This window comes from Melanaphis sacchari, unplaced genomic scaffold (genome assembly GCF_002803265.2).
Source record: "Melanaphis sacchari strain LSU unplaced genomic scaffold, SCAv2.0 Contig526_pilon_pilon, whole genome shotgun sequence".
Lineage (NCBI taxonomy): Eukaryota > Metazoa > Arthropoda > Insecta > Hemiptera > Aphididae > Melanaphis > Melanaphis sacchari.
In genome coordinates this window covers 550-23058 of record NW_020271358.1, presented here as the reverse complement: position 1 = coordinate 23058, position 22509 = coordinate 550, and the positions used below count along the sequence as shown (strand labels likewise).

The window sequence follows — 22509 nt, the reverse complement described above, 5'->3', positions numbered from 1 at the left end:
CGTTTTGTCTCGTTACATTGTCCCCTTTTTTATTATCGCAAATTGCGAAGGTATGAGGAATCTTGAGATAATAAAAACTATTATGGTGTGTCGGTGGTGTTGGAGTTGTTGTGCTGTGGATATTGTTGTTTAAGTGCTTTGACATGCTTCAGTTTTTTCTTGTACATCTGTTTCTTAATCTGCGTCCGAGAGAGATTCTCGAATCCTTTCATGAATTTTTTCGCGGTGAAAAGACTTTCCTTGAGGGTACTGTATGAACCTTGATTTTTTTCTAATAGGGCAGCCACTATCGTTTCTACGGGGCCTTCTTCGGACATACTATCTTCTTTGCTACTCCTCTCCGAGTCATCATCTTCTTCTGCTATTGGGGAGGTTGCAATGTCTAGGACCTCAGATTCATCAACTACTAATTCACTTCTCTTAGCGACCATCGTAATTGTTGAGGTTTGTATTGACACCTCCTGCACGGTTCCTAGTGTTTCCGGGGTATTGTTACGGTAATCATCCTTAACTACCAGTTGGACTGATTCAGGTATCATCCATGTAGGTTCTACTTCGTATCTGGTTCTTTTGGCAGCTTCTTCTCGAAAGAATTTAGCGATCCTCTTCTTCTGTTCGCTGTTGAGATGCCTGTCAATACTGGTTAACTCTAACTTATTGATTGGTACATTCCTCTTTAACTTCCCAAGTGGAATCCGAACATACAAATCCATTTTTCTCTGCTTACCTAGTGGGGTGTGAAGTACTTTCTTGATATATACATATATTTTATTTTATTTTATCTCTAGTTAGATCCACAAACGTAACATATATGTTAGTTACATTAATTACACATATTAAATATATATATATATAATATATATATATATATATATTTTTTTTTTTTTTTATATCCACAAGCGTAACATATATATATAGGTTATGGTTTTAATGCGAGGTGACCCCGAATCGGCTGATCATCCTCGTGATAATGCTTTATATTTTTATAATTATACGTTCGATGTCGTCCCGACTGGTCTTGTACTGTGACGGTGTTGTTGTTGTGTACCTCACATATCTGGTACGGCCCATGGTATAGGAGAAAGAGTTTGTGTGTTTCATGATCCTCCGCTGAAGACAACTTGTGTTCTTTCACTAATATTTTCATTCCGATTTCATACCTTGGGAATTTCTTGTCTCGGTCATTATAGTTGCTTCTTAACTGGGATTTCCTCGTGGTTCTTTTTAGCACGATTTGAACGATATCCGGTACTGGAGTGGTTGGTTCATATTTCGGAAATGTTACTAACTTTGTTATAGATATTGGTATGTGTTTTCCAAACATTATGTATTGCGGTGTGTACCCTGTAGTCGTGTGTGTGGTGTTATTTATCCAGAATTCCAAATTATCGAGCCATCGGAGCCAGTTAGTATGTTGTTTATGGCAGTAGGTTCTAAGCAGCCTCCCGATCTCTCTGTTAGCGCGTTCAACCGGATTACTTTCCGGGTGGTATATTGTAGTGTGTATACTCTTGATTTTCAACTTCTCCATTATTCTGGTCCATTTTTGGCTAGTAAATTGTGTTCCGTTATCGGTAAGGATTTTTTGTAAATGACCCCATGTTTGGGATATATTCACCAATGATCCTCTTTACAATTGTGTCGGTGGTAGCTCTTTTTAAAGGATATAGCTTGATATATTTAGAAAAAATTTCTAAAATAGCAAGTATGTATTTACACCCACCTTGTCCCCTAGGGAGTGGTCCCATTAGATCTGCTGACACAATTTCTAATGGTTTCTCGGGAATCAAGCTCAATGTTGGTCCCCTGGCTGTTATATTATTGATTTTGGTTCTCTGACATAAATCACAAGTTTTGACAATGCGTTTTATGGTATGATACATGCTCTGGAACTGGTGGTTTTTTTGCAGTAATTGGTATGTCTTGTATGTACCACAGTGTCCGTACATTTGATGGGTCTCAATCACTAATAGTTTGACTAACTTTTCCGGAACGATGATCTGATATTCTCCACTGTTGGATTTGCGAAATAATAATTGGTTATATATCATAAGGTTATGATTAGTACGGCTGTTCATACGTTGTTTTAGTTTTTGAACATGTTCGTCGGCTTGCTGTAAAGTTGGTAATTCCTGGAATTGTTTTCTCAGCTCAGGGCTGTACTCGAGTAGTGTCAACTTGTTGATGATGATGTTTCTTGTCTGGGATGGGGTGTCCTCTGTGGGAGACTGTGGATATCTGGTTAATGTGTCAGCGCCGATATTCTCTCTGCCTGGTATGTGGATGATTTCTAGTTGATATTCTTGTAGAAATGTTGACCATCTTACTAATCTGGAGTTTAATAGCTGGCAAGTGTTGAGAAATGTCAGCGCATGGTGATCTGTGAGCACCTTGACTTTGTGTCCCAACAGATAATGTCGAAATTTTTTGCATGTAAATACAATAGCTAGTAATTCTAGTTCAGTGGTATTATAATTACGTTCAGCTGTATTCAGGGTTCTGCTGACAAATCCGAGTGATTGATGTCGTCCCTCCTCATTGATTTGGTACAATTCAGCTCCTACATGCGTGGTTGAAGCGTCAGTGTTGAGGTAGAACTCTTTTGTGAAATCTGGGAACTGTATAATGATGTCCTCTAGAAATTTTTTCTTGATGTTTTCGAAGGCTCGTTGTTGTGGAATTCCCCACATCCACTTGGTATCCTTCTTAGTCAATGCACTTAATTGTTCGGTGTCTTGTGGTAAGTCCCGTATAAATTTCCGATAAAAGTTGATGAATCCTAAGAACGATTGTATTTGTTTTTTCGTTTTAGGTGGTTGAAAATTGTTGATCGTCTGCACCTTCTCTGGGTCCATGGAAATGCCCTTTTCCGAAATTATGTGTCCTAGAAAGACTACTTGGTTTTTTAGGAATTGTGACTTCTTCTGGTTTATGGTGATATGATGTTGCGATAACTTTTGAAAAATGCGTTCTAAATGTTGCATGTGTTCATTGAAACTTTTTGAGGTGATATGTATGTCATCAACGTATACTGCCGCAAATTGTAATATTTCCGGTCCCAGCACTTGATCGAGTATTTTTTGAAATTCGGCTACTGAATTGATTAAGCCAAATGGGAGTACTTTGAATTGATAATTTCTTCCTCGGTGTAGAAAAGCTGTGATCTCACGACAATCTTCCCTTAACGGACATTGCCAATATCCGGAAGTTAAGTCTATGGAACTGAGATATTTCATACCTTGGAATTTCATTAATGTTTCTTCCATGTTTGTCGGGCATTCCCGGTCAGGTATTATTACTGTATTTATTTTCCGTGCGTCTAGGCACAATCTAATATCACCATTTTTCTTCTCTATACAGACTATGGGTGATGACCATGGTGATGCGGATTTTTCAATGATTCCCAACTTCAACATGCGCTGTATTTCTGCGTCTACTTTTGGAATCCGTGCTATTGGTATTGGATATTGTCGTTGGTGTATTGGGTCTCCTGGTTTGACCCGTATTTGGTATTATACATTGGAATTCTTCGATTTTTCCTGGTTGATCTGAAAAGATCCCTTCATATTTATTTAGTAACGACACAAATATTTGTTTTTCGTTGTTGGTTAGGGCTATTTGATTGTCTTCTTGGTTTTCGTTTACTTCGACGTTAAGCAGGTGCTCCTTGGGCTCGGTCCGTCGTGGTTCTTGACTTGCAAACGGTATGGTGTGGGTTATCTTGTCAATTTTGAATTGTACTGTCTGCTCATTGAATTTGATTTGGGCGGAATATTTCTTCAAGATGTCGGCGCCAATTATTCCTTTTTCATTTAGGTTTTCGACTTGAATAAAATTAGTTTGTACGTATACATTACCTAAATTACATTCGCAAAAGATCTGTTTTGATACTTTGCATATTTTTTTTCCTACTGCGTTGCTTATCTGTATTCCTGTTACCGGAAGCTGTGGTATTTTTGGATTTTTTTGTGTGATTATGTCCACTACTTCTTTGGTAAGTACACTAATTGTAGCCCCTGTATCGACGAGTAACTTGACTTCTTCTCCCTCGATGGTGCATTGAATATATGGACTTGTGGATTGGTTTGCTGTGTTTAACGAATTAATTGCATGCTGTTCATTATTACTCGGTCCTGCCTGTTCTTCATTATTTATTGATACTTGATTAATTTTCTTAGTCTGTTGATTATTTTGCTGGGCCTCTCCGCGCTTATCATTGTTGCTGTATTGTTGATTATTCCATCTGTTGTTGCGTGGTGGCATATTGTTCCATCCACTGTTCCTTGTATTATTCCAATTGTTATATTGACCATTTTTATAATTGTTATTTGAGTCGTTTTGATTGGTCTTCTGGTGACTTGACTTATTTTCGGTTGGTTGATCATCTTGTCCTTCCTCTCCTAATATTTTCATTGCGGTAAGTATGGTGCAATTTGGTAATGATACTAATATTGCTCGTAAGTATCCAGGATAGAGTCTTGCTATATGTTTAATAATTTCCTGCTCGGACAACCGCGGTACTTCCAAATGTCGAAGTTTTGTTGCCCATGTGGCAAAATGTTCACGGTAATTGGTGCTGGTTGGTATCTGCTTTGTGCTTAAGCATTGACTCCATATTTGTATCTGTATCTCCCTGGACCAGAACTCATCTATGAATGCTTTTTTGAACTCATCGTAGTTGGTTAGTTGAAATCTAATTGTTGAAAACCAGCTTGATGCCGCGGCTTTTAAACAATCGCCCACAATGATTATTTTTTCGCCGACGTAGGATTGTTTTATTGCGAAATATTCTTCAAGGCGGTATAGAAAATCCTTAGGGTGAACATCGCGATTATTCCCGTAGAATATTGGACGTGATATTTCTGTGTTGTGCATTGGTTCAGGTTTGTCATGACGTTCATTATGCAATGGTTGTTGATTGACGCGATTGTGCTTAATTCTAACGTCATTTAGTTCTTGTTCAATTGCTTCGATTTTCTTCTATTTTTCTGATTTTTCTGGAGTTTTCATCTTCAAGTTTGTTAATTTTTTCCATTAATTGATCAAATAAGTATCGGCTGTTTCTTTCCACTTCATTTTTGAATGTATTGAACGCTTCTTCAGACACATTTTTCTTAGGTGCCATTTTGAAGGTGTAGTAGTTTTTTTTTTTTTTTTAAATTTTAATCTCGGGATCAAAGTAGAATTTCCTTCTGAATCGAGCACTGTAGTTGGGCGCCAATGTAATGAAATACCGTCGCACAATTTTAACGCAAGATAATATATTTGTAATTAATTTTTACAACAGTAAATTTCATTAAAGATTTTATAATATATTCCTTTTTTGGAATCTATATTATACTCCGAAGAGTTTACAAATAAAATAAGATATATTGGGGTTTACATAAAATGGTGGGAATCAATGACATATAACTCACGGTTGTTTTCCGGTAGTCTTTAATTTTGCTACTTCCACGGTCACGCGGCGGCTCGACGTTGATTATGAAGTTGTTCGGCTTCAGTAGGTTCTGACGGACTGGTTGGTCTCTGCTCAGGATGATACCAAGGGTAACGTGAGTACGAACAAGTCGTTGGGGAGTCTGTAGCACACCTCCGCGAATAACGGCGTTTTACAACCGTCCGGAGTGTGCAGACTGGGTTATTGCTGTATCTAGTTTGGTAATCGTATCTGTAAATAACGGCGTATTAAAACCGTCCAGATATACGATAAACCGCACTCAGCGGGGACGAAGGTGTTTTGAGACGGAATACTGGCTTGTACTTATAGCATTTATGGTCGGATCTTTTGTAGTACTTTTGCGCTTGTCGTTTTTACGGATATGTATGTTTTATTTGATATTAGCATATATTAAATAATGCGGTTCAATAGTTCAAAAACCGGTGATTCTGAATATTCACCTAGTTGGATTCTAATGTATTGGGTTTCATGGGGAAATCATTTTTCCGGAAGGGCGGCGAGTGGTTTAAGACAATATATTTTTTCGCGCTATCTATGTTGCGGCGGGACACTATTTGTGCGCCAGTTTTATGAGGATGTCCGTCAGAGTGCGCGGCGGTTCTTGTGGCGTTCGATGTTGGTAACGAGATAATATAACGGGTCACCAGATGGCATCCCGTTTTGTCTCGTTACAATTTTCATCAATGTTTCCAAATTCGTTATGGTTTTGAACAAACAAAAATTGTTCATCCAATTCAGTCAACTCAGGTTGTGGACCAATAAAATTAGAAAATCCACAATGAGTGAAACAATTCATAATAGTTGAGCAGCTAACTTCTCGCCAACTCTCGGTTACAAACTGTATCGCTTGCAATATGTTTATTTTGCCACTTATTTGATTAGCAGTTGTAGATGGTTCAAATAGGTTTTCCTCTATCTTTTCTAGAATAAAATGAACTAGTTTCGTTCTATATCTCACCTTGAGGTTTTTGATAATACCCATATCTAAGGGTTGGATTAAGGATGTGGTATTTGGTGGCAAAAATTCTAAAGTGATGTTTTTGAGTTGAACGTTTTTTGGATGTGCAGCACAGTTATTAATAAGAAGAAGTATGGACCTAGATTTTGTTTGCAATTCTTTATCCCATTCACATAGCCAGTTTGAAAATATGGTTGAAGTCATCCATGCATTTTTATTCGCATGGTAATGCACTGGCAATTTATTTATAGACATATTTTTAAAACATCGAGGTTTTAAGCTTTTCCCCACTACTAGCAGCTTTCTTTTATCACTCCCGGTCATATTGACACATAACAAAACTGTAATCCTGTCCATTGCTTTTTTTGAACCAGATAGAACTTCTTTTTTAAAACATAAAGAACCGTCGGGTGTCGCTCGATAATTATGTCCAGTTTCATCTGCATTAAATATGTTATCTGGGGAAAAGTCGTTCAAAATTATTTTTAGCCTGTCAACTTTCCAATCATTAGAGGCGGATTCATCAGCACTTGCTTTTTCACCATGTACACGTTTGAATTTTATCTCGTGTCTATTCTTCCACCTGCTTAACCTGATATAAACTGCAATAAACTGATAGTTACCAATTTTCCGGGATAATTCTTCGGCTTTACATTTTAACATTGGCCCAGACACGCGAACACCGCGACTTGTTATCAATGAAAACCACTCACTTAAAGCCTCGTCAACTTCGGGATCTTTCCCTTCTCGTTTACGTTTTTGATTACCAGTTTTAGTTGAATTGAAGTTTTCGCGTAAAATGACTTCTTCTTTGAGCAGTTTCGCCACCGTTGATTTCGGAACGCATAATTTTTCAGCAATTTTACGTTGTGAAGTGCCTGGAGGTAGCGATTTCACTTTGTCTAAAATCGCAATTTTTTCCTTGAGGGAGAGATCTTTTCTAGACATATTGTCACGTTGAAATTCACGTTAAAACTGAAATGCGGGTTACAGAACGCGTGCCGTCTATCGCTTTATTTTTATCACATCTAATAACATTTACACACATCAAAATCCCATTAAAGTTTAAATGATTTTTATTACTTTCAATAAACACAATCTCATAGATAAGACGAAATCCGATTAAATTAGTTGTTTTTAAATATATATGTGTTACGTATATTCTAACGCTATGATAAAATAAAATTGCCCACATAAACCGAATCGAGTGCTCATATTACGCGGTTAGATTTAACATTGTTAATATACATTTGTATTGGGACAAGACCTATTTGCCTAGAATAAGCGGATGCCCATATTAACCGGTGCCCACAATAAGCGGATTCCACTGTATTCATAATTATTATAGTAAATATATCTTATTACATTATCTGATTTTTCTAAATATTATAAAGTTTTTTTTATTATTATTATATTAAAAATAATATATATTATATTTGATAAGACTTAGTAAATATTTTAATCGTATTATGTTTTTGAACATAACAAAAAAAATTTAATTTTATACCTATTTAAAAACTTATCAAAATACATAATGATACAAACATAGTTTTTGAAATAAACCTAAGACAAATAAAAATACAGATTTAAGTTAAGGATGAATACATATATTACGAATTAAAAAAATTAACGAAAAACTAAATGATATTATACCTATGTAAAATTTTTATCAAAAAATGAAATAAATCTGCAAAAAACAAAAAAATTAAGAAAAAAACTTATTAAAGTTAATGAATAATACATATAATACAACAATGAATACATATAATACAATATTTCAAATTTAACGAAAACTGTATGTTTTTTTTTTTAAAAAAACCATTTTAAATTAATGTTGAATATATGAGGGCTCTAGTTTCAAAGTGTACATTCTCCATATTCACTAAATTTTCAGAAAACGAAAAAAACTAATAACTTAATCAATAAATGTTTTTTCTCCATTCGAATTTTTTTAACCTTTTCATATAGTTATACAAAGATGATTTACCAGTTTTTTGCTTAAAATAACAAGATTTTGTCGTCGTTCTGACACAATTTTGTTTGGATATTGTACAGTATGAAACTAACAATAGGAAATTGCTCGTTTTGAAAATAACTTTACTAAATAATAAATAGGTATTAAATTAGAAGTCTTTATTCATTTTTTTTTTAGTTTAGAATTTACAAAAAAATTAGACTTGTCAATTATTATTACTTTAAATATTTAATATTAAATTTAATAATAAAACTCGTTAAAAATAAAAAAGTTTAATAAGTTAGTCAATAAAATATTTTTATTTATTACACGGCGACATTGATTTCATCTTCTATTGCATGACGTTCACATAATATATTGTCTTCCTCAACATAACCCGGTATTTCATCTCCCTCTATGACAAATTTGTAAAAAATTAAACCCGGATCATTTTTCCACTCATTTCCATAATGTGCAGTTAGTAGGTTATTTACATCAGTTTTCTTGTTACTGCTGACAACATTCCGAATTGGAATTTTGGATGGTTTCATGTTAATTATGTTCCTTGCTTTTTTTGTAATCGGTTTTCCCATTCCAATATTCGAATTGTACACGCCTTCACCGCGAACTAACACTACTCCTTTTGAATTCTTTGTAATAATCATTCTTTTCATTTTAGAAAAAGCAAAATGCCACTGTCCTGGAGGCCTAATAAACTTGCTGGTTTCAGTTTTCCAGTCATAAATTTCAACATCTTTTCCAACTTTCAGGACAGTCCCATATTTTGAAAAAATATGCAAATATTCCTGAGGTTCTAAAATTATTTCCTTCTTTTTGCACTCCACTTCGATATGACCAAAAACACGATCCGGAGGAATAAAAGAGTGCCCTCTTACTGGGAATACAACTTCAATTTTTGAAATAACATTCTGTTTGGCGAGCCAGTTGCAACCATCACACATAAGCTTAATAGTATGAATATCAGTAAAATTTGACGAATTTAAAACGTGATGAATACAGGAAGCAATCTCATTTGAACTTTTGTCGTATTCATTTTCAGTCCAACAGAAACAGGTGACTGTATTGGGATTTAATTTGCTTTTAGAAGTGCCTCTCACAACAGTAAAGTTAAACATGTAAATTTGTCGAGAATAGTACGCTTGCTGATCAGGAACTTTCGGTAGAACTTGATTTTTTTGACAATCAAACGAAAAAATCACGACACCTTCTTTAGGTTCCCTTAAAATTTGGTAAAATGCTTCTGCTTTCATTTTATGCACCTTTTTCTCCGTCAATAACCTAGCCTTGGTATCCTGATCATTGCATCTTTTAATTTTTTCGGTCAACTGTAAGCATGTTGAGCAAACGTCAGTCCTAGGCATGCCGAAACCTATGTTGTATTCGGTGTTAAAAATTAACCTAAAATAACTCTCTTTTACTGGAAAGTTGATGTTTTCCTTCATGTACATTTTCCACATCAATCTGATATTCAAAGTGGAGCTGAGATATAAACGAGAGCTGTGTCCTCGGCAATAGTGAGATTCAATTGCCTTAAATTTGTTTATAAATTTCATAACTGAATCTCTCTGGGCTCTGTTCATTACCAATTTTCTATCGCCTCCACGATTCTCCTTGGGTGGTAATGAGGTATTAAAAAAGTTTCTAGTGACAGTGTCAATTCTTCTTCTAGGTTTACAAATAAAAATAAAAATGTTTAAAATGCATATTTTTTTATGATTATTTTCTATATTATTATATAACACTAACCGTATTTTTTTCTGCTGGTTTCTCTTCCATTCAGCTGTATTTCGTATCCTTTTTCTGGTCTTCTGGTCGGTTGTAGGAGTAATATTAACTTCCATTATTTTTGTATTAAATTTTAAACAGAACACACATGAACGAAATATAATAATATTATATAATAAATGGACAAAAGACACGACGTGACGTTAACAACAGCGCACAGTCAACTGAAAACTTAATATTCTATAATAAAATATTATTGACAATGATCATTAAGACGTCATTATCGATAAGCGAAAACGCGTGCAAACGATGTACAATGTATTTATAAATCTATTTTTATAGTAAAACTCGTGAAAAATAATATTTGATTAGATATTGTACGTATTGTAACTAAAAGTTATAGCAAGTTTAAATATACACTGGAGAATGACCATTTTGCTCGGCAATAGTGGGATTGTACGTTTTGAAACAAACTTATTCAAGGAGATTGTACTTTTTGAAACTAAATGCAATTTTCAATCTTAAAATACACTGGAGATAGACCATTTTGCTCAAAAATAGTGAGTTATTCGAATTCAGCGCTGACAATTGAATACGCAATGATATTTATCTCAGTTTTCATGAAACATGGAGAATGTACACTTTGAAACTAGAGCCCTCATATATAACATAACATTTTTTAGAACTGGAAAAAATAGAAAAAATATACCTAAAAAAAAAAAAAAAAATTGATATTAAATAATAATATATTATATTATAACTTTTTTTAGTATTGATGTAAATAAGTATTGTTTCTATAAATAGTTCATATATTCGTAAAATTCTCGTAGAGAATCACCTTCTGTTGATGTGAACGGTTGTATAATACAATGAATCTAGCGTACGGATGGCAAAGTTCCAGTAACTATCTTAGTTCTACATTACGGTTATTTAATAATCGTTTTGTGCGTCGCTTAGACGATTCGATAACATTTTCAACCGTTCCGTATCCGATTATTCGGTGGCTATAATGGTGAGGAATAACATATGAATCTATTGACTACTTAATTCAGAAACATTAATATATAGTTTAAAGGATTTTAAAAAAAAAAAAGTATATATCAATAAATTGATTTTTTAGCAATGGATTTAATCAATTTCCTCAAAAACGAGTTGCAAAAAACTAGGAAAGAAATAGCTGATGGAGAAGAAAGATCAATTCAAACGGAGATAGAGAAAAATAATGAAATAGTTTTAATGAAAATAAAAATAAAAAATATACGATACCAAAAATACTTAGCTAAAAAGTTATTAGATATAGAAAAAATTAAAATTTTAAATAAACAAATAATCAAATTACAAAATGAAATAAAAGTTATTATTCAATTTTATAAGGTGTATGATGATAACAGTTTTCATAGTCTGAGGGAACGTTATTCTCATTACAGCGATACCTCTAATTTATTACGTAATAATCTAAAACCATTATCAGAATTATTTAATCTTGATCTAAATTTTGATTGTATATATTAATGTTTTAAAAAAATGATTATATTATTATTTAAATTATACTTTTAAAAATAATGTTTTTAATAATCTACATAATAAACTATATATACATTTAAAAAGAAAAAAGTGTTTTTTATTTTTAGTTTAATTATGAAAAGATCAGTAATCACAAAATACCAACGTATGAATACGAGTGGAAGCGGACTGATCGAAATCGAAAGGTTTAAAAAATGTTCAAAAACGTTCATTATAAAGAACAGTCAAAAATATGTGGATTATAAATTATTTTTTAGTTATATTTTAGATAAGCTTATTTTAAAGTTAAAACAGTCATCACAAAAAACAGCAATCAAATTCAATTTACATGTTGATGCTGTTTATGAACGTCCGGTAACCCATGATATTCAAGATATAGCTTTTAAATCATCAAATATTTTAACATGCAATTCATCTGATTTTACAAGTTTACTAAATAGTATGTTCAATAAAATATTAACTGAGGAATCAGAATTTATTGCAAAAGGTTCAGGTTGGTCTCTTGTATCAATAGATGGGTTACAGTTAAGAATTAATTTGGTAAACCCTCTAAAAGGGAGTTCATATATTGATTTACCGTTATTTCTAAAAGAAAAAAGAGCGATTGTTAATGTTAAAAATAAGGATAATTACTGTTTTAAATATTCTATATTAAGTAAATATGATAAGCGTTCAAATAAATCTCGTTTTAACCAAATATATTTTAATTTTTTAGAAAAAATGAGTGGATTAAATTTTAAATGTATTGATTTTCCGACACCGATAAAACAGATAAAAATATTTGAACGTTTAAATAATGTTTCTGTAAATGTTTATAGTTTAAATAATAAAAATTTTATTTTTCCATTATACATTGCTGATTCGGAAAAAAATAATCATTTTGATTTATTTTTATTTAGTTATGGTAAAACATCACATTATAGTTATATTATCAATTTTTCAAGATTTATTAGGAGCCAGAAAACTAAAAATTGTTCTAAGTTAATAATTTGTAAGAGATGTTTTACAACTTTCAGTAATAAAAAATGTAAAAGCAAACTTTGGGGTCAATCAGGATTAATTAGTCATAAAAAAATGTGTAACAAAAATAAATTAGGAAGACCTATAATGTTTGAAGAAGGAGTAGATGACGAATTTATATATTTTAAAAGTTATAAAAAAACCTGTAGAATTCCGATTGTTATTTATGCCGACTTTGAATGTATTTTAAGCCCTAAAAATGATGAGAAATTGAAGGATTCTAAAACTCACATCACTCATTTACATAAAATTGTGAGCTATGGATTTTACGTAAAAGTTGACTATAATAGCATATCGGAAGAACTAATTCACCAATTCGAAATTCCAACAAAAGTAGTAATATATAGAGGTAAAGATGCTGCAAATAAGTTTATGAAAAATATGATTGAGATCGGTGAAAAGATTAATAATATTTACCAAACTAATATACCGATGATTAAATTAACCGAAAAAGAAGAAAAAGAATTTCAAAGAACAAAAGTTTGCGAAAAATGTTCACTATCTTTTAAAAAAAAATAATTTAATCAAAGTTCGCGACCACTGTCATTTAACTGGTAAATATAGACAATGTCTTTGCATAAAATGTAATTTTGAAATAACTACCCCTTCTTTCGTTCCGATTTTTTTTCATAACTTAACATATGATAGTCATTTTATAATTCGAGAACTTGGTTGTGATGATAATGACATTCATGTTATTCCAAATTCATCGGAAAAATATATTTCATTTAGCAAAGAAATCGCCTCAAGATTTAACATAAAGTTTGTTGATTCATTTCGTTTTATGGCCTCCTTATTAAGTGAACTTGCAGATAATTTGAATGAAGATAAATCGATATTTTGAGAAACTATAAAGATATTTTCTAATAAAAAATTAAATTTAGTAACACGAAAAGGTGTTTTCCCTTATGAATACATCGATAGTTGGAGTAAACTAAATGAAACCTGTTTACCTCCAAAAAATATATTTTATAACTCTTTAAAAGATGAGGAAATTAGTGATGAAGATTATTCTCATGCCCAAAAAACATGGAAGATATTCGATTTAAATACTTTGGGTGAATATAGCGATCTTTACTTAAAAACTGATGTTACTATACTAACAGATGTGTTCGAAAATTTTAGAGATTTATGTTTGTCTACTCTTAGACTAGATCCTGCTCATTATATGACTGCTCCAGGGTTTGCTTTTGATTGTATGCTTAAATATACTAAGGTTAAATTAGAAAGATTAAAAGATTTTAACCAGCTTTTATATTTTGAGAATGCCATTAGAGGTGGGGTTGTCCAATCAACAAAAAGATATGCTAAAGCAAACATACCAAAATTTAAAGGTTTAAGCTATAATTCTGATAAACCAATCACATGGATTACATATCTTGATTGTGTAAATTTATATGGAAAGTCAATGTTAACAGAACTACCTCTAAAAGATTTTGAATGGGTTGATGATTTAGACATTGACGTTACTAAAATTCCTGATGATTCGAAAGTTGGATATATATTAGAAGTTGATATTGATTACCCTGAATATTTACATAAAAAGCATAATGATTACCTATAAACGAATGTCCTCCTAATTCAAAAGTTAAAAAATTGATTACTACGTTATCATCAAAAAAAAAATTATATTGTACATTATAAAAATTTGAAACAAGCAATTGTTAATGGATGGCACCATACATTGAACTTTGTACGAAAATGAGAGTAATAGCTAAAAACAAATTTGAAAAAAACTTTTGGAAATTATTAATTAATAGCGTTTTTGGTAAATGTATGGAAAATGTTCGAGCTAGAACTTCTTTAAAATTGGTTTCATCAGAAATAAAAGCAAATAAATTAATGATGAAAACTAATTTTAAAGATAACACTATATACTATAAAAATCTAATGGCTATTCATCAGCATAAGGAAATTATTAAATTTGATAAACCGATTTATGTAGGATTTGCAATCTTAGACGTTTCGAAAACATTTATGTATGATTTTCATTATAATGTAATGAAAAAAAGATATGGTAACAAAATTAACTCTTTATACTCAGATACAGATTCTATGGTATATGAAATTCAAACACACAACTTTTTCAATGACTTAAGATATGATTTATTACCGTTTTTCGATACATCAAACTATCCAAAAAATCATTATTGTTTTAGTGAAATCAATAAAAATCAGCCAGGATATTTTAAGGATGAAATGGAAGGAGTTATTTTAAAGGAATTTGTTTCATTAAGACCGAAATTATACGCCTGTAAAACTGTAAATGAAGATGAGGTAAAAAAAGCAAAAGGAGTAAAAAAATATATAATTGATAAACATATGCACTTTAAAGATTATATGAAAATATTAAATGCGTTTATAAATGATAGATCTGTCGATGATAAACAAACTCGTAGAGAAATGAATTTTATTCAATCGAATAAACATATTGTCCATTCAAAAACAATGAATAAACTCGTACTAAGTGCAAACGATGATAAACGTTTTATAATGGATGATGGGATTAATACACTAGCGTATGGTCATTATAAAATAAATAATTAATTCAATTCAAAAACATAATACCTTTTTTATTTTTTTTTAATAAAACATACATAAATAAAAAAAAATTTTTATTTTAAAATATCTGTTGATGATATCCATGAATTATGACTTGAATCAAAACCTAACCATTTAACAAGCATTTTATCTTTAACTTTTTTTATAATACGTTCAACTAGAAAAGTGTCTGGGAAATCGGTTAATTTAATTTCTTGTTCATAAAAACCACCTAAAATTATATTTCCAGATCCATCCTTTAGTTGATAAGTTATCGGATTTGTATGTAAAATTTTAGAAACTGTAAAAATTTCTGTTGTCCAATTTGGTGTATATCCTTTACTAAATACGTGTTTATATTTTGATATTCTTACTTTATCATTAATTTTAAATTTTGGTTTATATAATGTTTTTTTATTTATTTGTATATTTGATTTAATTTTACTTGTATTCATCCTAGCTTCGTATGGTGTATATTTAATTTATTTTTATGTTTTGTATGATTGTAGTTATAAATAATTTTTGATATTGTGTTATACCAATTCCATGTACCTGTTGCAGTGAAATGTTTATATGTTATTTTTAAGCGTTTGTATAACACGTTCACCAATCGAACATTTGATAACACTGTATGAACTGTAATGTCTAATTTTATATTTTTTCATTGAATCTTGAAATTCAATATTATAAAATTCTGTACCATTATCTGTTTGTAATAATTTAGGATTGGCTTGTTTTAATATATTAGACATTCCTTTTGTACATTCTTTACCTGTTTTATTTTTTAGCGATTCTACCCATACATATTTTGTATATGTATCTATAACAACTAAAATATATTTAAAACCCAGATTTTGTTGGAATGAGATTGCATATCCATTAAATCAGCTTGCCATAGGTCATCTTTAAATCGTGTTATTGTGCTACGTCTAGGGCAGCGGTTCCCAAACTTTTTCCCATCGCGGCACATTATTATTAGTTATTATAAGTCACGGCACACTTTGGATAAATATTATCTACTTATCGAATAATAAATAATAGGTATATAATGATGTCGATAGCTGTACTTGTATATATATTTATATCACAGAACTGTTCTATGTGTATCATTTTTATCTTTTCAATATTAAATGATAATTCGTTCGGTCGTATGAAACAGTTACGTTCAAACCACACCACGACAAGCCCGAATCTTATTGAATTTTTGCGACGTTCGTTTAATAATAAATATATGGATAAGTTTTTAAATATAAAAAGAAAGGTTAACGATTACGATGAAAATAATGGCGATAATAAAAGAAAGAAAACAACAGTTACTGAAACCATTAAATCTGGTACACAATCTTCTGGTGCAAGCCGTAAGTACCATGATAATTATTTAAATTTTGGTTTCACTTTCTGTGGATCAGAAACTATTCCTATTCCTCAGTGTTTGGTATGTGGAGAAAAACTTAGTAACGAATGTATGGTACCTAGTAAATTAAAAAGGCATTTTACTACTAAACACGGTCATTTGTTAAATAAAGACAAAACTTATTTTAGCCACTTATTATCATCAAATGTAAAACAATCGAAACAATTGGAAAAACTTACAAATATTTCCGATAAAGCTCAGATTGCTAGTTATAAAGTTGCTGAATTAATAGTTAAAAAAATGCAGCCTCACACTATAGCTGAAAATTTAATATTACCAGCTTGCAAAGAAATTGTAAAATCAATGTTAGGTGAGAGTGCTGAGAAGGAAGTTTCTCGTGTTCCATTATCAAATAACACAATATCTCGACGAATTGACGATATGTCTTCCGACATTCAAAAGCACGTTTCTGAGATTTTATGTGATGGTCGAAAATTTTCATTACAAATTGACGGATCGACCGATATTAGTCAAAAATGTCAATTATTAAGTTATATACGATTTATTGAAAACAATGAGGCTATTGAACAATTTTTATCTTGTACTGAATTATTAACAACATCGACCGGGCAAGATATATATAATTGTGTCAGTGATACTCTAAAAAAAAATGAACTGTTATGGACAAATTGTATTTCCGTATGCACAGATGGAGCTCCTGCAATGACTGGCAAATTTAAAGGTTTTGTTTCGAGATTAAAACAAGATTTTCCAAATATTATTTCAACCCATTGTTTTATACATCGTGAAGCTTTGATGATTAAATCGATTCCAGATGAGCTTAAAAATGTTCTTGATTTGGTAATTAAAATGGTAAATTATATTAAATCAAGAGCTCTTAAAACACGAATTCTCAAAAAAATGTGTGAAGAGGCTGGTTCTCGTTATGAAGTTTTAGTTTTACATACTGAAATTCGGTGGTTATCAAAAGGTAAGGTTTTAAACAGATTTTATGAAATGAAAAATGAATTGTTGCAATTGTTCAATAATGAAGACCCAAATAGCGATTTCGTAACTCAATTAAATAATCCATTATGGTCTGCAAAACTTGCTTATCTAGCTGATATTTTTAACCATTTAAATATCCTTAATTCCAATATGCAAGGTAAAGATGAAAACATATTATCATCGTCTGATAAATTAAATGGGTTTTTACGGAAAATTAATCTTTGGATATCACACGTAGAAAAAAAACAACTGCAAATGTTTCCATTAACAGCAGATGTTGATCCAGATGGAGAAGTAACATCTGAATTGATAATAAATCATCTCATAATTTTAAAAGAAAAAATGACAAAATACTTCCCATCTTTGGTTATTAACGAATATGATTGGGTGCGCAATCCTTTTGCTGTAACATCAGATGTAATATCACATCTAGGATTAGTTGAACAAGAACAACTTTTAGAACTTCAATCTGATCGTTCATTGAAATTAAAATTTAATGAACTTAAACTGTTCCAGTTTTGGAGTTTTATTAAAACAGAGTATCCGATAGTTACAGAAATTGCAATAAATATATTATTACCATTTTCTACAACATACCTCTGCGAACTTGGGTTTTCCGCACTAACAAATATTAAAAATAAGAAACGTGAACGACTTTTATCAGTTGAACAAGAAATGCGAGTGTGTTTATCGTCGATCCCTCCTAGAATTGAACTATTATGCAAACAACATCAAGCACACGTTTCACATTAAAATTTATAATTATATCTTTTTTTTGTAATTTTGTTTTTTTTTTTTATTTAATTAAGAATAATTACAAGCTATACATAATTTTGTACAATAAGTAATTTTGTTGAATGAAATAGCGGTGAAAAAACAACAGAGTGGAAAGGTACTCAGTAGTACCACCCGACTTTTGTAATTTTAAAGTTAATTTTTGTATTAATTATTTTTATTTGTATTATATATTTTAATATTTTGAAATAAATCATTTTATGTTTTTTTATAAAAAAAAGTTCAAATTGTCGCGGCACACTAGTGTGCCGCGGCACACCCTTTGGGAAACACTGGTCTAGGGAATATTTTTCTAGCAGGTCGATGTAACACATTAGCTATACACTCTAATGTTGACATTATACTATAATATTTCTTTGACGTAATTCCTCTAGAATAGATATGATTTCATTATTAACACCAGTATTACCAACACTTTGAGATGCAGTTATTAGATTCAATCTCTTAACTTACTCATTTGGATCATCATAATTTTTAAAAACAGTATTGTCTGTGTAGTGAACCTGTTCAGACGTATTTTACATTTCAGTAATTATTGCTCTCTTATCTCTATGTTTTAAAGTTCAAATTTTAATAAGTAAATAAATATCAATACTAATAAACTCAATTATTATCTTCTATATGATATTTCCGTTAATAAACATTGATTAATCACGTTAATTTATTCTGTTACAAAATTATTATAATCTTAATTACCCAATAATGGATGCTAAATTGGATGATATTTTAAGCTCAATAAACGAATTGAAGACAACACAGAATAAATTGGTTAATGCAGCTAATGAGCAAGGTAAAACACTAAAATCATTTACCAAAAAATTAGATGACCTTAACTCAAAATTTGTTAATCTTGAAACCAAACTCTCAGATTTAGAAACCGGAAACACGCAATTAAATAGTCGTTTAGACTTACTCGAACAAGATTATGTTTCGTTTAAACAAAAAACAAGTTCACCAGCTTATCAAATAGAAATATTTAACGAACTATATGACCTACAATCTAGAGCAAATAATATAATTGTTTTTAATTTACCGGAACTTAATTCTGAAAATTCTGAAAACTTATCAGATATGTCACAATTAAAAAATTTATTTAGTGATTCTGGTTTAAATCTTCAAATACTAAAAGCACATCGTCTTGGAAAACCTATATCAAATCGACCTCGTCCTCTTAAAGTTACACTTCCAAATGAAGAGGTGGGTGCAACAACCAGACATCTCCATATTATCAAAATGTTCAGTAGAGACAAAATAGTATTTTAAAAAATAACTAAAAATTGTAAAAATTTGTAAAAAATATAATTGAAATCCAATTTTGGGCTTATAATTGATGCCAACACCCAAATTGTCAAAATAAAATTTCTGTACTCACAAAACCAAAAACAATTTGGAGATGTCTGGTTGTTGCTCTAAAAATATTATTATCGGTAACAATACATTATAATAAATGCATTGTTTTAAATATTGATACATCTATACAAATAAATAACAAAAAGGTACAAGTTTTTTTGTTAAAATAAAAATGTTTCCTTCATTTTATTAGTATTTATAAAACAAGTTATAATAGTATTCATGAAAAAAAAAAACAATATAAAATATAAATAACAGAAAACTTTAGGTAAGTACTTGCTTTTTTTGTTAAAATAAAACTGTTACCTTAATTATTTTATCAACAGGTATTTAAAAACAATAAAATAAAACAATTTATAATAATAGTTAACATGAAAAAAAAACAATATAAAATAAATAAGAGAAAATGGTAGTAGGTATACATGTTTTTGTTGATATATAAAACAAATTACTTATATTAATCATGAAAAAAAAAACTAATATAAAATATAAAAAATAGAACAGTTTATTTGTTTTACTATTCATCAGAGTCATCTTCATAATATGGTAAATCGTTTGATTCGAGATCATTGTAGAACCAGAGATTGTCAGGTGGGACATACTTAGATGCCAAATCCATAACATCTTTTAATTTAGCTTCTTTTATTTTAAGAGGACTATTATACAGAATACTTGAAGGTCCTGGTAGACTTAACTGTGCATTTGGTTTATGTAATTTGAAAAGTTCTTTGGCAGTGGAATGAACCGATATACTTGCATACAAACCATCTTTAGTATACTCCATAAATCGGTATGATAAAATGGAAAAATGTTTCACTGTTTTTTTTAAAAAAAGGTTTTGTATGATCTGCATAATTCAGTAGTGTATCTTGTTTTATATCTATAACATTAAAGCTTTTGCATGTATCTTTGACAAGTTTTTGGTAAGTGGCTGGCAAAAAAACATATTCTAATTTTCTTTTATTTTTTTCGATTAATGCAAAAGCTCTGTCACAAGGTAAAAAACTGTGTCCAGGTTGTGGATATCGATGTACTATAGTTTTTATACCAAATCTTTTTGTTAATGCTAATGTGTAAAAGTATTGTGTTAGACCAAAGTTTTTATTTTGTGCGCTACAGTTGTCAGAAAACAAATATACAGTCTCAACACTTTTATCCATTATATTGGAAAAAAAATGATTTATAAAATTTATAACTTCATTTTGACCCTTGCGACCTGTAGCTTCGTCATACATATAAAAAAAAGATTTACCTGTTTTCCCTGAATGTATACAAAAATTGTATACCCATAGTTGCCGTTTATAATAAACATCTCCACTTGGTATTTGGGGTAGTGGCATATTTTGTTGATAATCAAATGATAAAACTTCACATTTGTTGTTTGGATCCTTGGATTTTATAGTTTTTTCTTTTAAGTCAGTATAAAATACTTCAGCTTTAGAGAGGTGTAATTGTTTTTCAGCCTGTAGTTTATTTTTCAATTCTTCATTGGTTTCCACTTTAATTAAATTTTGAAGCTTATCACACACCTGACAGGTATCAGAACGTGGATAGCCAAAAGAAAGTTTAAAATTAGTTAAAAAGTATCTTCGATAGAAGTCATAGGAAAGATTTGGTTTTATATTCTCATTTTCTAGTACTTGTTGCCAATTTTCATTTTCATATTTCAACATGTAAAGCTCATACATTTTATACATATTAAGATCAGGTGATAGGTATCGAACAGATTCATTTTTATTGCGGCTGTAATGAGATTCATGAGCAGGAAAACTTCTAATGTGAGTGTCTACCTGAAAAATAGTTTTCTCACTTTTAGAATTTCCTCTATTCATATGTTTTCCGCGCTTATCTACTGGACTTGGTATATTATTTTGTATTGATTTTATGATCCGTTCCACTCTAGATTTATGTATGCCAAACAGAGAACAGAATGCTTTCTTGCATACTACTTTTTCACTTTGATCAACTCTGATTGTATAAATACAAGCACATGATTTAGGTTTACTAGAATCCTTGGGACGTTTTCTTACAATTTTATTCACTTTAATTAAGCCACCAAGAAAAGTATCTTGTTTCTCCTTGTGTCCTATTTCATTAAATAAATTTAAAATTTTACTTTTTTCACTGTCCAGTACTTTGGTAAAACATTTACGGATACATTTACAGTCAGGTCCTGTTACTCTTGGCATTACGTGTTTTCCACGTAAACTTATATGATCTACACCAGTTGCATTCAAACTTTTACTCACATTTCGTTTCCATCTATAAATATTCTTACGTTTTTTTTTACCTTGAGTTCTGTTTTCTTCATCGGAATCTTCTATGATACGAACACCGTCATCTTCGACATTGACATTATTACTTATTGTTTCTAGGTCACTGTCATAAGCCAAAATATTACCAAGATTGCTATTAAGATCAGATAAGATAGATATATCAGACACTTCAACCGGCGAGAATGGATTATAATCGGAATCATCAAAGCTATTCGAAAACGTAGTCGAAACACTCATTTTTATCACAAAATTTTACATCTAACTGGTTAGTAGGTACTAAACTAGGAAATAGGAACTAAACTACTTGTATACATCTAACAACAACTAACTTGTTATAAGTTTAAAGTTAATACTTAATAAAACTATAAATCCACTAAAACTAAAGGAACAATATTTAGAAATTAGAAATTAATGTATGATAACAATATACCATTAATTTCATATCAGTGATAAGAACAGTCAATACAGTATGACCAATATTCGGTGCAACAAAAAGACATCTCCGGAGAAGTCTTGTTGTTGCAA

The 22509-nt window shown here is 30.7% G+C and overlaps 1 protein-coding gene across 1 annotated transcript; it reads right to left on the bottom strand.

Moving 5' to 3' along the window:
- Positions 1 to 6098: 6098 nt before the first annotated feature.
- Positions 6099 to 7364, bottom strand: LOC112599517 (tigger transposable element-derived protein 4-like). Its single transcript, XM_025346432.1, has one exon. The coding sequence runs from the start codon at positions 7362 to 7364 to the stop codon at positions 6099 to 6101; it is 1266 nt and encodes a 421-aa protein (XP_025202217.1).
- Between the last annotated feature and the right edge of the window lie 15145 nt (positions 7365 to 22509).

What these genes read in the sequence shown, in the direction of transcription:
- LOC112599517 (XM_025346432.1), bottom strand. Translation starts at nt 7,364, where the DNA reads ATGTCTAGAAAAGATCTCTCCCTCAAGGAAAAAATTGCGATTTTAGAC.